Source organism: Epinephelus moara, chromosome 8, assembly GCF_006386435.1.
Source record: "Epinephelus moara isolate mb chromosome 8, YSFRI_EMoa_1.0, whole genome shotgun sequence".
NCBI classification, from domain to species: Eukaryota; Metazoa; Chordata; class Actinopteri; order Perciformes; family Serranidae; genus Epinephelus; species Epinephelus moara.
In genome coordinates, this window is record NC_065513.1 from 34,855,312 (window position 1) to 34,869,499 (window position 14,188).

The 14,188-nt window shown below is 41.0% G+C and overlaps 1 protein-coding gene and 1 long non-coding RNA gene across 3 annotated transcripts; one reads left to right on the plus strand and one right to left on the minus strand.

The window, feature by feature from the left end:
* Positions 1-777: 777 nt before the first annotated feature.
* On the minus strand, positions 778-3,331 carry LOC126394818 (uncharacterized). Its single transcript, XR_007570396.1, has 4 exons — positions 2,760-3,331; positions 2,501-2,716; positions 2,054-2,209; positions 778-1,619 (listed from the first exon to the last, which is right to left on the minus strand). It is a non-coding gene; the product is annotated as an uncharacterized LOC126394818 (long non-coding RNA).
* On the plus strand, positions 2,168-12,258 carry krt1-c5 (keratin, type 1, gene c5). 2 transcript variants are annotated; one of them, XM_050051914.1, is made up of 9 exons: positions 2,168-2,301; positions 3,409-3,803; positions 4,168-4,250; positions 6,411-6,567; positions 7,837-8,001; positions 8,091-8,216; positions 8,746-8,963; positions 9,519-9,547; positions 10,206-12,258. In XM_050051914.1, the coding sequence occupies exons 2-9, from the start codon at positions 3,417-3,419 to the stop codon at positions 10,319-10,321; spliced, it is 1,281 nt and encodes a 426-aa protein (XP_049907871.1). In that variant the 5' UTR covers positions 2,168-2,301; positions 3,409-3,416; the 3' UTR covers positions 10,322-12,258. The 2 variants fall into 2 exon arrangements, with proteins under 2 accessions (XP_049907871.1, XP_049907872.1); XM_050051915.1 differs by having other exon boundaries at positions 2,205-2,301; positions 3,353-3,803.
* The last annotated feature ends 1,930 nt before the right edge of the window (positions 12,259-14,188 follow it).

Sequence of the window (14,188 nt, forward strand, 5' to 3'; positions counted from 1 at the left end):
AGTTTTCATCATTATATAGTAAGATATAGTTCTGCTGGGAATCTTTCAGGTATTCATGTGGATGCTCCTTTACATACTCCACTGACCCAAACAGTGGTGCAGACCATGTAACCCCCTCATGGCAGTAGCACTCCCAAATGGCAGCCCCCAGCAGGACAGCACATGCCCCAGCACATCCGTGGGACATTCTGGTACCCCACCTTACAACCCACAGGACTCAAACGATCCACTGTCAACGCCCTGGTGCCAGAAACCCCCACGGATGCTCAGTCAGATTGGGATCTGGGGAATTTTAGGCCAAGTAGATGACCTGAGCTCTTTGTCATGTTCCTCTGACCAGTTTTTGCAGTGTGGCATGATGTGTTGTCCTGTTGGGAAGTTGCTGCCATCGTGTAGTGCTGTTGCCATGCAATGATGTTTGAGAGCATTGTGTGTGGCATCCACATGAATGCCAGGACCAAAGGTTTCCCAACAGAACATTACATTGTAATCCGATGATTAATGTTACTTACTTCACCTGCAAGTGGTTTTAATGTTTTGGCTGATTGGTGCATATAACAGATCTTTATTTTTCTGCTTTTTTTTAACTTTAACTTTGAAACTAAGAGTTGTTTGAATTCTAATGTAATACATTTCTTACCCACAAGATGGCAGTACATCCATGCTACATCATATACATGCTGCATATGGTGGAGTAGTTGAAATTCATGTGGGAATAATCTCTCACAGATGCACATGACATTCATGCATGACATTAATATGTGATGACGTGTTTTTTTTGCAATGTTTCCACAAACACCTTTACAGTCTAATGGAATCCAGCACAATAGTCCAGTAATAAAGAGGAGCCTTTGGTAGAGAGGAAATGTATTTTTCTTTTGTTGTTGGGACTTTGTTGGACTTGATTCAACCTCATTGTGAACAGCTGAGCAGAGCAAAGGTATTTATGTTATTGTGTCAGAAGCTGGACAGGTGCTAACTTCTGTATTCAGATTACAAAAGAAAGTTTTCACGCTGCATAGTCCAAGAATGTAATCAACCAGCCTCAACCCAGAAATTACATCTCCTCCTTTACTGGCTGTTAAAGTTCAATCTGGTCACGTAGATGATCTCAGCACCTTGTAGATCATTGTCACCTTTTTTTGTGATTGTGTGTGTGCAGGACAGGGGGTGGGTGGAGCTGGGTGAGGCACCAAACCAGGTCAGTGTGACTGTGTGATCTGATCCTACAGGGAGAATAATGCTCACCAGAGGAATTTTACAATACAGTAACAGGGGATTGCATACTGTAGAGATGGCTGAGAGATAGCTGACACTTATCGAATGTACAAAAAGGTGTGTTTCTGTCTGTGTGTGCGTGAATTTAAGCCAGGTTTCCAGTTCAGCCAGACCTACGCCCTGCATTTCTCAGGGGTCTTCACTTTCTTTTCAGTCTCTCCCTCCATTGTTCCCGCTTCCTCCCGTTTCTACCCATGATCCCGCTGGACTGTCCTCAGGTGAAGCCGGCGTCTCACATCACTCTGTGCATTGTGTGCACACTCAATGGGATCACTGTGGAGACAGCAGAGTCCCTGTTTCCAGGCCTGCTAGCAACACCAGTTTGTCCTCCCAGTATCACCCTGCAGGGCAGACAAAGACCTGAATATGAGGCCAAATATAGCTCCAACAGTCAGTTTGTGTGCTGTACAGGAGTAAAGGAAATACACTTAGGGTCAGACTATTGCATTTTGTTCTAGCTAGTAATCCATTTTCTCACGATTGTTTTTCATTTTCATTATCCTATTAGCTCTAATAGTCAGAATACTTGTATTTTTATCACTATTCAAGCATCTTTATAATGAATATTTGGTCAAATTTAAGACAAGCAAGGTTTAAATGCACTAAAAAACACCATACTACACTAATAAACAAAGTTTTTAGTTTTAAACAGATTGTAGATTGAAGATTTAAAAGAGTGTTACAGGAAATAAATCAGGCGTCTCAGCTGATACCTGCTGTTTGCAAACTTGCGCTGCTGCAGACAAGGAACTGCATTTAAAATTTTGACACCCACCTGTGTAGTTAATGTGCACCACAGTTATTTTTTTCACTCCTCCACAAGGTGTCAAGTTGCATCCTCCTCCTTGTTGCTGTGGGGTTGGACACACCAAGTGTAGCTCCACCCTGACAAAGAGAGTCGTGCCTCTGCAGAATAACTCACCTGTGAAATCTGGTCCAGCAACAAACAACGGTCACTTGCACCATCAGGGTCGAGACCTGACCAAGCAGCACGAGAGAAGACCTGCTGAAGAACTGATCGATGTAAGTACTATTCTGTCCTCCTTTCACTCTTGTTATTCATTAAATGACCATTTAAAGCTCACAGCTGTTCTGACACAGATGGAGAGATGCCTTGAAATCTAGTAGATCCTCCTTATTTGTTCTCTTTGCTTTTTAAGTAACTTACTAACAAAGACAGTTGTTTAATATTTAATAACCATCATCAGTCAAGTTGACTCACCACAGGGTTTATTTGGGAGCTTTCCTGACTCCTGAGAGATGAACTGATTACTGAAGGAGCCTACTGAGCCTCTGTTTGAAGTGACAGTTAACATTTCTTGTTGGGAAGTTAATCAGTCGCCCTCAAAGAGACACAAAACAGCTACAAAGAGACACAAAACAATGGCAGAGAGAGACAAAATGATGACAGAGGGATGCAAAATTATTACTAAGAGACCTAAAAAGACTACAGAGATGCACAGTGACTACAAAGGAAAGACCTAAAAAGACTACAGAGATGCACAGTGACTACAAAGGAACACAAAACAACTACAAAGATATGCAAAACGACTGCAGAGAGACACAAAATAACTACATAAAGAGACTAAAAAACGACCACGATGGGACACAAAACAACTTCAAAGAGATGCAAAACAACTTTGAAGGGATTCATAACAACTACACAGAGACACAAAATGACTACAGAGATGCAAAACGACTACAAAGACACACAAAATGAAAAGAAAGAGACATAACATGTCCTTAAACAGAGGCAAAGGGACTACAGGGGGGCACAAAACAACCACAAAGAAACACAAAACAACTACAAAGAGATGCAAAGCTAGTACAGTGCGAAACAAGACTACAAAGATGCAAAATGACTACAGAGAGACACAAAATGACTAAAAAGAGACAGGAAGTGACCACAAAGAGAGGCAAAATGATTACAGACAGATTCAAAACTACAGAGGGACATAAAGTGACAACAGAGAAAGTTAATTCTTGATTGCTGCTGCAAATGCACCCTTTCAGGTCTGTGATTCTGTCTTGCAATAACAGCAGTACTTCCGGTCCTGTCTGTCCTTGTAAATAGGCAGACTTCATATCTTCATAAGAGCACTGATTAAACTCCATCTGACTCTCCTGCAGTGGACACCATGGCCTCCACCGTCTCTATGCGCAGCTACTCAGTGCGTCAGCCCTCCTTCTCCAGCATGTCTGTGAGGGACAGCGGGCGCAGCATCCGCTCCAAGCCTCCTGTCCCTCTGGGCACGCTGTCTCTGTCCCGCTCTGTCTCAATGGGCAACGGCCTCAATATGCTGGGCTCCAGCCTCTCCATCAACGGCCTCGGTGTCACCGCCAGTGAGAAGGAGACCATGCAGGGCCTGAACGACCGGCTGGCCAACTACCTGGATAAGGTGCGCTCACTGGAGAGGTCCAACGCTGAGCTGGAGGTGAAGATCAAGCAGCTCATGTTGGAGAGGGCTCCAAAAGGGCACGACATCGAGGGGTTGATGGCCCAGGCACATGCCATCGGGCAGGAGGTCAGTGTCTGAGGATCAGATTTATGAACTTGCTTTCCAAGAGAGTTTTGTTTCACACATTTAATTGTACCCCATCGATTCTGATGTGTACTTCTGGGACCATCTTTTCAATGTGTGGCCATCTTTTTCTCTTCAGATTATGTTTGCCTTTTTTTGTTTTGGGGTGAACTGTCTCTTTAAGAAACTTAGTTAAAGCCAGTGATAAGAGAGGCAGGACAAAGCTCCTGCAGCCAGATGGATTTGGATGTTCAGGGTGCTTTTGTAAGAGCATGTATGATTTTGCAGTAAACAAACCAGAACACTAACATTATAAAAAGCACATATAATCTCCTTGATGGCACATCTCACCTTGTTCCCTGCTCAGGTGAGAAAGAAGACGCTGGAGAATGCCCGAATCATGCTGGAGATTGATAATGCCAAGCTGGCAGCCGATGACTTCAGGGTCAAGTGAGTGTCACACAGAGGTTCCTTTCTTTTACTTGCCTGTGAGTGTTCACATGGGAGCGCCAGACTGCGAAGCAATGTGAATAAATGACCTTTATGTCAGGCTGTGAAATCAGAGCCCCATTCCCACGGTGCTCAGGCACCCGCAGGAGACGAAGATTGCCATCAGTGAGCGCAGGATGTGATAGATTGTGCAGGTCAGAGAGACGTCATCAGTTTCTGAGGTCCAGAGTTGGCAAAGTGGAGATGAGGGAAAGATGGTCAGAGTCGGGAAACACCCACCCTCTGCTGGTGTTTTCACAATGTGTTGATGGTATGTTCTGTGGCCTGATGTGAAGGAGTGATGCATCAATTGGCAGTGATTTATGGCATTAGCAGCAAAGTGCATTTTTACCTTACATGCAGATCTTTGCACGAGTTTTTATGGTATTTTTCACGTGTGCACCCATCCCGGGATTATATCCTGAAAGGTTTTATGCATCCTGTTCTCAGCTGCATGTGTTACACCATTCCAGTTTGTGCTTCTCATGTCGATTCAGTCTCGTCAGTGGTGGATCGTTACTTAGTTTCAAGGTACTTGTACTAAATATTTATTGGCCTAAATACCTAAATATTTTTATTTTATGCTACTTTCTATATCTACTGCACTACATTTCAGAGGAAATAAAATAGTTCTTTTAATCTAACAGTTGTAGTTACTAGTGATTATTCAAATTAAGATTTTACATACAAAAAAAAAAACATGCAACATTTATTTAGCGGTTTACAGTAGCTTCAGCTTCAGCAATTGCTGCTTTTATGTTATTGCATCAATATTTGAAACCAAGTCACGACAGTTTTATTTATGCAGGCAAAATTCACAATTTTGCCTCAAGGATCTCAACAATCTGTAAAGCATATGACATCCTCTCTCTTTAGACCAGTGACACTCAATCTATGACCAGAGGGTCAATTTCTAATTCATGATGAAAATAATTTGATGCACATGGGGATTTTTTTTAATACTTTGAATGTAAAAAAAACTGCAAGACTGCATAAAAGGCATCAAAATAGAACTTGAGTATCAAAAAAGGGTGGCACAGGCATAGTGGTTAGCATTGTTGCCTCAAAGCAAGAGGGTTCCTGTTTTGAACCCAGGGTGGGGGAGCCCTTCTGTTTGGAGTTTGCATGTTCTCCCCGTGTCAGCGTGGGTTTTCTCCAGGTACTCCAGCTTCCTCCCACAGTCCAAAGACATGCAGGTTAATAGGTGATTCTAAAATGTCCGTAGGTGTGAATGTGAGAGTGGATAGTTGTCTGTCTCTATGTGTCAGCACTGTGATAGTCTGGCGACCTGTCCAGGGTGTACCCTGCCTCTCGCCTCTCTCATTATTAATAAATTATTTATTAATGTTTGTTTATTAACTGGCCCCTGTCATTTTGCAAAAGTGGCTTTCTTGCAAAAACACTGCCTCAGACCCTTAATAATTCCATAATATATCAACTCCAGTAAAATATAGTATACTTTACTTTAAGGTATGATCTGCTGAAAATACTGGACTATTTAACTTGTAATGGAGTATTTTTTACAGTGTGGTTTTAGGAGGCAATCTGACTACTTTTGCCACCGCCAATTATTATTAAATTTGAGTGACAAAAATATCCACTTCTGACTATTTAATAACACATACTACTGTTTTAAAGGTATTTCCAATGTCCTCATAGACTCACTAACTTGCACGTTTATTTCTAATAAAGATAAAGATTAAAAGATGACAGCAGGAAGACACAGACAAAATTGAAAATATTTTTTCTGAATGATTAAAAATGACATTAATACAGTTTGACAAAATCATCTTCAATCAGGATCCACTTACTAGTTCTCTCTAGTATGAACTTTGACACACAACATCAACATAGACTGAAACTTAATTTTGTTGATGCATCATAAGAATTAAGTGGAAGATACGCCTGGCAGCCATCTTTGTTTGGATTATTCACAACTTGGAAAACTTGTTAAAAATCTTATAAACATTGCAGCTGTTGACGCACATGAACAGAAAACTTAAACCGTGACTGAAATGTGATTACAATGCATTAGAGACACAAACTGGGACTAGTGTTGCACATGTCTGCTGATGACCTCGTTTCCTCTAGTCTTAATTCTCCACTGTGTCTTTTCTGCAGATGGGAGGCAGAGGCCACCCTGTGCCAGTCGGTAGAAAGAGACTGTCAGGCTCTGAGGAGAGCAAAGTCCGACCACGACCAGATCATCGCCACTCTGCGAGGAGACCTGGACAGTCTGAAGGAGGAGCTCTACTTCCTTAAGAAGAATCACGATGAGGTGAGATCCCTGCCAAGGTGAAGGTCACGTCAGACTATGATAAATGTGTGTTGACTCATCAAGATAATGACTTTACAAGTTGTCAGGTGTCGTCTTGTTTAAACGAAGGATGTCTTTGAAGCATGGTGGGTCGTCTGAGCTGCATGAAAACCAGTTTACTGCATCTGAACATGATTAATGCATCCTAAAACCACAGAGCTGTAAAACATTCCAGTTTTTCTATCAGCAACACAGCAGCAGAAGGTTTAACAATTTTCAGTATCTGAAACACGATCATGTTAAGTGTACACACACCCTTTGTCTTTGTAGCCATAGTTCTTCAAGACAACACCAATGTACACAACACAGGAGTATCTGAGCCCATCCAGCAGCTGGGATTATGTGTGTTTAGACTGTGAGGTGTGGTGTCCAGGATGTTAACTGTAGACTGTGAACACAATGGATTTTATTTGAATATTTATCTTGCACTTACTGAGGTGATCACAAAAAATAATAAAACAAAGAGGTTAGTCAGGAACAATTAAAGTTCACCGCAGCATCACAGCTGCATCATGAACTGGATGACAGAAAATGCTATAAAGAACCAAAACTGAAATATTGTAGTCTACATCAGTACATTTTTTGGACCCCTTAAATTACTAGTCATTTTACATACACTTTGTGTTTTGTGTTTGTAAAACATGATGCATTTTTCAGTGCACTAAAGTAGTTTTGCAATAGAGTGATTTTTTAAACATATTTTCGAAAAATGTTCATAATTCTAGTGCTGCCAAACTTCCTTATTTGTTCACTCTTTAGTATTTTTAAACAAAAATATCCTTACTACCTTTCACTTGTTGAAGCTTATAATTTACTGGTCAATCTACACCAACTTGGGGTCCCCCAGGAGGAGCTGGAAAGTGTTGCTCGGGAGAGGGACATCTGGGGTGCTTTGCTTGGCCTGCTGCCCCCACGACCCAGGCCCAGATTAGCAGATGAAAATAGACCTCATCTACCGCTGTGCTCAGGAAAGTCCCCAACACAGGAAAATCCTGCATAGTATACCTTTAAGTAGGATTTTGAATGAAGCCCTTTACGTATTTTTGTAATTTGGTATGACCACTTTCACTCATGCAAAGGCTCTGAATACTTGTTTCACTGCTGGATACTTGTTTCACTGCTGGATACTTGTTTCACTGCTGGATAGTAGATTTTAGACACTTAAAGTAGTCCAATTTGTGAGGCCTGGCCTAATTCTGCTTTGCCTTTCCCCTCTTCAATTCATCACAGGAGATGAACTCAATGAAGTCTCGTCTGGCCAACGAGCAGGTGAACGTGGAGGTGGATGCGGCTCAGGGTCCTGATCTCGGGGCCATCATGGCTGAGCTGAGGGTCCAGTATGAGGGCATTGCTCGCAAGAACAAGGAGGAGGCCGAGGCCTGGTACCTCAAGAAGGTCACTGCTTGAATCAGCTCTTATTTTTCTGGTATTAATACGTATGGACTGCATACTGTACATTAAATATTTAATGTGTGTGTTTGCAGTTAGAAGCAGTGCAGTCGGAGGTCAAAGAAAGCAACGAGGCTCTGCGCTGTGCCCAAAGTGAGCTCAGTGAGAGGCGACGTTTCCTGCAGGCGCTGGAGGTCGAACTCGACAGTCTTCGGAAGCAGGTAGAGTACACAGGGTGCAGGGGTGAATATGTGAACGTCTGTATGTAATCACCTATTTTATAAAGTTTCATGTTAGCTACCATTCCTCTGCTTCTTTAGAGCTCAACCTCGTCCTCACCTTCTCCTCTGGACACATGTTATCTGTAGATTACAGCTGCTTTCTCCTTGTCAACAAATAGCTTTTAGCAGCACAGTGTACACAGCAATTTATTCTGCCCCAATAATCAATCAGTGTGACAAGATGAAGAGTCAAACAAGCCGAGGTTTTGTCTGTGCTCCCGCTACATGTGAACACAGGTCAGCAAATAGAGCTGCTCAGTGGAGGCAAATATAGCTCATGGATGTTTGCCTAATAGTGAGCACCCCATACTGAATGCAGAGATATTATCGCGTTGACAGTGTTAAGTGTCTTTGGATGAGTGGTGAGGGGCCATGAATGGATGAGCTCAACAGGTAAACATATAAAGCAATACTGGGTGGTAAAAATGTACATTGTTTGAAACTGTATACCTGTATGTTCTGGTAACAGGTGGGCGTGTTGGAGGGAAACCTTGGAGAAACAGGGCACAAGTACTCTGTGGAGATGGACCGTCTTCAGGCCACGCTGACCCAGCTGGAGGACGAGCTGTCTCAGCTGCGTTTGGACATGCAGCGCAACAAGACCGACTACGAGCAGCTGCTGCGCATCAAACAGAACCTGGAGATGGAGATCGCCACCTACAGGAGGCTGCTGGAGGGGGAGGAGATGTAAGTGAGGGCAAGGAAACAATGATCAGTCCTCAACATTGCATACATATAACTTCACATTTTCGAGCAAGAATTACTGTTTGAATGCATTTGTGTTTTTGAGTATTTCTAACATGCCACTGAGTATAATTCAGAAAGAACTTAAAAATCTTGTAACTGCAAATATGGTATTTTTTTACTCGCTCATATTTCTTTTTGCTACACAAGAATACATGTAGTTTGTGGTTAACATGAATATACATGTATTTTACACACCAACTATAAACTGTAAGACTTTGAAAAGGTTAAAGTCTGAGTCTGAGTTTGATTAGATGATCGATACCTCAGTCATCAGCAGCTGAGTGGTATTTATTGTATTTATTAGGACTTCCATTAGTTGATGCAGATACATCAGTCACTGATATAAATCTTCTCATCTAACTCTCAGCAAGAAGCAGAGTCAGCATCTTTTCCAAAATATGGAAATGTTTCTTTGAAGTGTCCCGCGGCTAATGGCATCAGATATTGAATGAACATGATTTATGCTTATTTTTTTCATACTCTTTTGTCCAACAGGGTGAAAGAAACACCTCCACCTCCTAAAAGTAAGTTCAGATTTTTTTCATTTACTATTTATTGAATGCTAATGGTATTTGCTGTAAGGATTCTTTATTTAAAGTCTCACATCTTCACATGGTCCTGTGGCAAATCTTGCAGCAGGTTACTTGTGCTGTGTTTGTTAACTTCAGTGTTTCGCTCTTATCTGATCCAGTGAGGATAGTCAAATAACCACACCCAAGGCCAGCTCCATTACCATGTGGGCATCAGGGAGGTTTTGCAAAATTTAGGAAAGGATCAGATGACCACATGTTGCAGGAGCATCCAATCCTTTCCTTAAATTTCCAGACTCTCCCTTTTGCCCATATTAATTCCAGCCTCAGGTGTGGTCGGTAGACACCCACACAGGATCTGATAAGAGCAGAAAAAGACAAAACACAGCACCAAAGAAATGATGATTCTCTCAATGGAAGTTGAAATCACTGACATCCAATCTCTTCTCTTTTTCCTCCCTTTTGTATTTTTTTTGGCATGAATTTTACTGACATTAGGTTACGTTTGAGTATTGATGGTCAAAGTTGTTAAAATATTACCTTTCAGCACAGCCTCATAACCTCAATACTGTAAACGAACACCGCCTTTAAGTGCTGTTTCACAAGACGAGAGAGTTGTTTTTACTAACCCTGCTTTCATTCTGTTCCACAGAAGACCCCGACGTAAGGACCAGGAAGATTGTAAAAGTCGTCACTCAGACCATGATAAACGGCAAGGTCGTGGACGAGTCCAGTGAGGTGGAGAAGATTGAGGAGCACAAAAAATGAGCCAAAGTGTGTGAAGAGAAGAAGCAGTGATGTCTGTTAAACCTGAAGTGGATCAAATATCACCACGACCTTTTTGTTTTTTTTTATTATGTTTATGTTTTAATGCCTTAAAGTTTGCCAAAAATAGACTGAAATGTGTGGAAATAAGTTCAACCTAAAATATTATAGTCCTTTGCAGCAACATGATATATTTTTGATCTGCATATCATTTAAAACATTACAATACCAGTACCCTTAGGGTGATGCAGATACCAACAGAGTGCTTCAGTTGATACCTTTTTTTTTTCTACAGTACTTCATTTGATACCTGTCATGTGAATGGAAGCATTCGTGTGTGTAGTATAGCCATACTTTTGAACATTTTGGCAGCAACTCCGCGTGCTCAACAGCCAACTCCAGTGTCAAATGCTTAACTTGATCTCACCACAGACTGCATGGCTCCAGCTTCCTCCCACAGTCCAAAGACATGCAGGTTAATTGGTAACTCTAAATTGCCCGTAGGTGTGAATGTGAGCGTGAATGGTTGTCTGTCTCTATGTGTCAGCCCTGTGATAGTCTGGCGACCTGTCCAGGATAAGTAATGTCTCTTTCTATTGTTAAATATTATATTGAGTAAAAGAATAAAATGTGTATTAAGAGTATGTACTATCTTACAAAGGAGAGTGCTCAATTTGTTTGCGTGTGTGCACACGTGTGTCTATTGTGGCAGTAAAGATACTAACATAATGATAATCAAAAGAATGTCACAGATAACATAACAAATGCGCCATTTCAGTGATACTCCCACACCACCACCAAGCCTGTGGCTAATTGCTGTTATGCCTATGCGGTGCAGTAGAAGGCAAATTACGCGTCACATTAAATCAAAGAAGACATACTTAACATTTTTCTAGATCTGACAAAAAGAATTGAATGCAGGTGTTGTTTGACTGGAGAGGTTTCAATACAACTTGGTACTGGGTTATTTTGGTCAATACCTTAAAGCTGTTGATGACCGATACCTATCCCTATATATATCTGTACATATGATCTCTAAATGTAAGAAGAAACTCTTAATCCTGATATATGATCCTCTGAAATGTTTGAATAGTCTGTTTATGAATGCTTGTCCAAGGATTTATGTGCAGATTGTGCTGGAACTGAATGAAACATGCAGTCTTCTACAGCAGATTGAGTTTGCTCTGTAGTCATCAAAATATGAAACATCAAGAAAAAGAAAGCACCTGGACCTTTTGCATTCAGATGTTTTTGTGACACTACTGTTTTTGAGCTCTAACGCTCATTTTATTTGAATTTAAACAAATAGTTTCTCATTTTTTGGTAATTATGGTTATTTGCTTTATTGCTGAGAGTTTGATGAAAAGACGTAGCTTCATATTTAGTGCAAACATGAAAGTCTTCTCATCTAACTCCCAGCATGAAAGCCAGTAAGTGATTTTCCAGATTTTCTTTAATAGTGACTCGAAGCTTTAAGAAAATGTCTTGATCTTGCATTATCTATCTATGCACGACAGTGCCACTGTAAAAAAGTAATGGGAGTGTTTTAATGTGTTGCAGTTTTATGATAGACAGGAACAAATCAACCAAAGCAGCTGTGCAGTGTCAATAAATAAAACAGTGTTTAAAAGAAAGAAAAGTGTCCCTGCTCATTTTCAGCTGAAACAGAAACTTCGACTGATACTGGAGGAACATAATAGCATGGAGAGACAAAGATTTTGCACCAAGAGGGCAGAAATTACAAAACCTACATACAGTAGTTTCAGGTGACGGGCTTTTGTGTATTTGTGTGAGTGTTGTGTTTCAGTGTGTTTCTCTGTTAGTTTGTGTGCACGTGTACAAACAGCTCAGAGGACTTAAAGTAATTTTGGAACATGAAGACACTACATGCTGAAAATGTATTTTAAATGTTAACAAAGTGAAATAAGAATAAAAAGTTCAAAGTAAAATCCCAAGGTACAGTGAATAAAAGTTATTGTGTTGTCATTCTGGGTCACTGTGATACAAGAAGGAACAGGTCAGGTGTCATGGCAACATGGAGACAATGAGTTCACAGTTTAACAACAAGAGTTTAAAATCATGTCAAAGGTTTCTCCACCTGAGATTTGGGCTGAAAGCATTTTAGGATTCTGGTGGGTTTGTTTTTTTGTTGTGAAACTGTTTTTCTTTCTTTTCTTGTTTTGAAATTTGATCATCATTTGGGGATTTCAGCGACTTCAAGTTTTGTAGCTGATCACTGAAGTGTTTTGTTGGTGTGAGAAGTTCCTCAGATGGGTGTGTGTTTGCAGTGGTGGAATATAATTAAGTACATTTACTCAAGTACAAATTTGAGGTACTTGTACTTAACTTGAGTATTTTCTTCCATGTCTCTTTCTACTTTTACTTCACTACATTTTAGAGAAAATACAAACCTTTTTACTCCACAAAAATTATTTGAGCTTCTGCTACTAGTGACTGTACACAAACATAAAAAAAGCTTATAAAATACAGTGTTTTTGTTATAAATTAAAACTCCCTAACAGTATGAACAGTGCAGCTACACTCACCGGCCCCTTTATTAGGTACACCTGTTCAGCTGCTCATTTACGCAAACAGCTAATCAGCCAATGACATGGCAGCAACACAATTTAGTCAGGTAGACATGGTGAGAACAATCTGCTGAAGTTCAAACCGAGCATCAGAATGAGGAAGAAAGGTGATTTAAGTTACTTTGAACGTGGTTGTTGGTGCCAGACGGGCTGGTCTGAGTATTTCAAATACTGCTGATCTACTGGGATTTTCACACAGAACCATCTCTAGGGTTTACAGAGGATGGTCCCAAAAAGAGAAAATGCAAAAATGCCTTGTTGATGCCAGAGGTCAGAGGAGAATGGCCAGACTGGTTCAAGATGATAGAAAGGCAACAGTAACTCAAATAACCACTTGTTACAGCAAGGTCTGCAGAAGACCATCTCTGAACCAACAACACGTCCAACCATAGGCGTTTCTAGCCCATTTTGGGGGGTGCTGAAGCACCCCTAAATTGAATCCCAGCACGCCTAAAATTTGAGAGATTTTTATTTTTTTTTACTGTATGTCCTTTTTTTAACAAGCTAGAAAAGTGTCAAAACCATACAGTACTTGGTTAAAATGTAATATTTTAACAACAAAAATGTATGTATGTTGAGGAGCTGCTGTATCAAAATGAGTTGTCTTCCCCCAGAAATTAGGGTTACGATATGTTTCTTTTATCATTCCAATCTATCCGATTTGATGGTTTAGTCACAGACTTTCCCAAAAAGTGTTGTGCTTTTCTTTCACAAATGTGGGAATGAAATTGTGTTAAAATGTACAAAACAGTGAAATTTATCTTGCCTGGCCGGGCAGCTCTCTGGGTGCTCAGTACCCCTAAACCTCTGACCCTAGAATTGTCCCTGCGTCCAACCTTGAAGCAGATGGGCTACAGCAGCAGAAGACCACACCAGGTGCCACTCCTGTCAGCTAACAATGTATGCCATGAAGAATTAAGGCAGTTCTGAAGGCAAAAGGAGTCCAACCTGGTACTAGCAAGGTTTACCTGATAAGATAGCCAGAGAGTGGGGCGCCGGTGGCTTAGTGGTAGAGCAGGCGCCCCATGTACAAGGTTCGACTCCAGCCTGTGGCCCTTCTCTGCATGTCACTTATAACTAATGTGGAAACCGAGAGAAACCTCAGCCTATGTAAGCACTCATTTTGTGCAGTGTCATGTCATTGTGAATATTTTATAGTTTGTCACTCCAGTGTGAAAAGTTTTACTATGACGCAGTAAGAAAACACACATTCTCAGAGTCAGATGTCACTGATAATGTCTGAGTCTTAAACTGCAGCCTCGTCATCAGCAGTGAATGATAT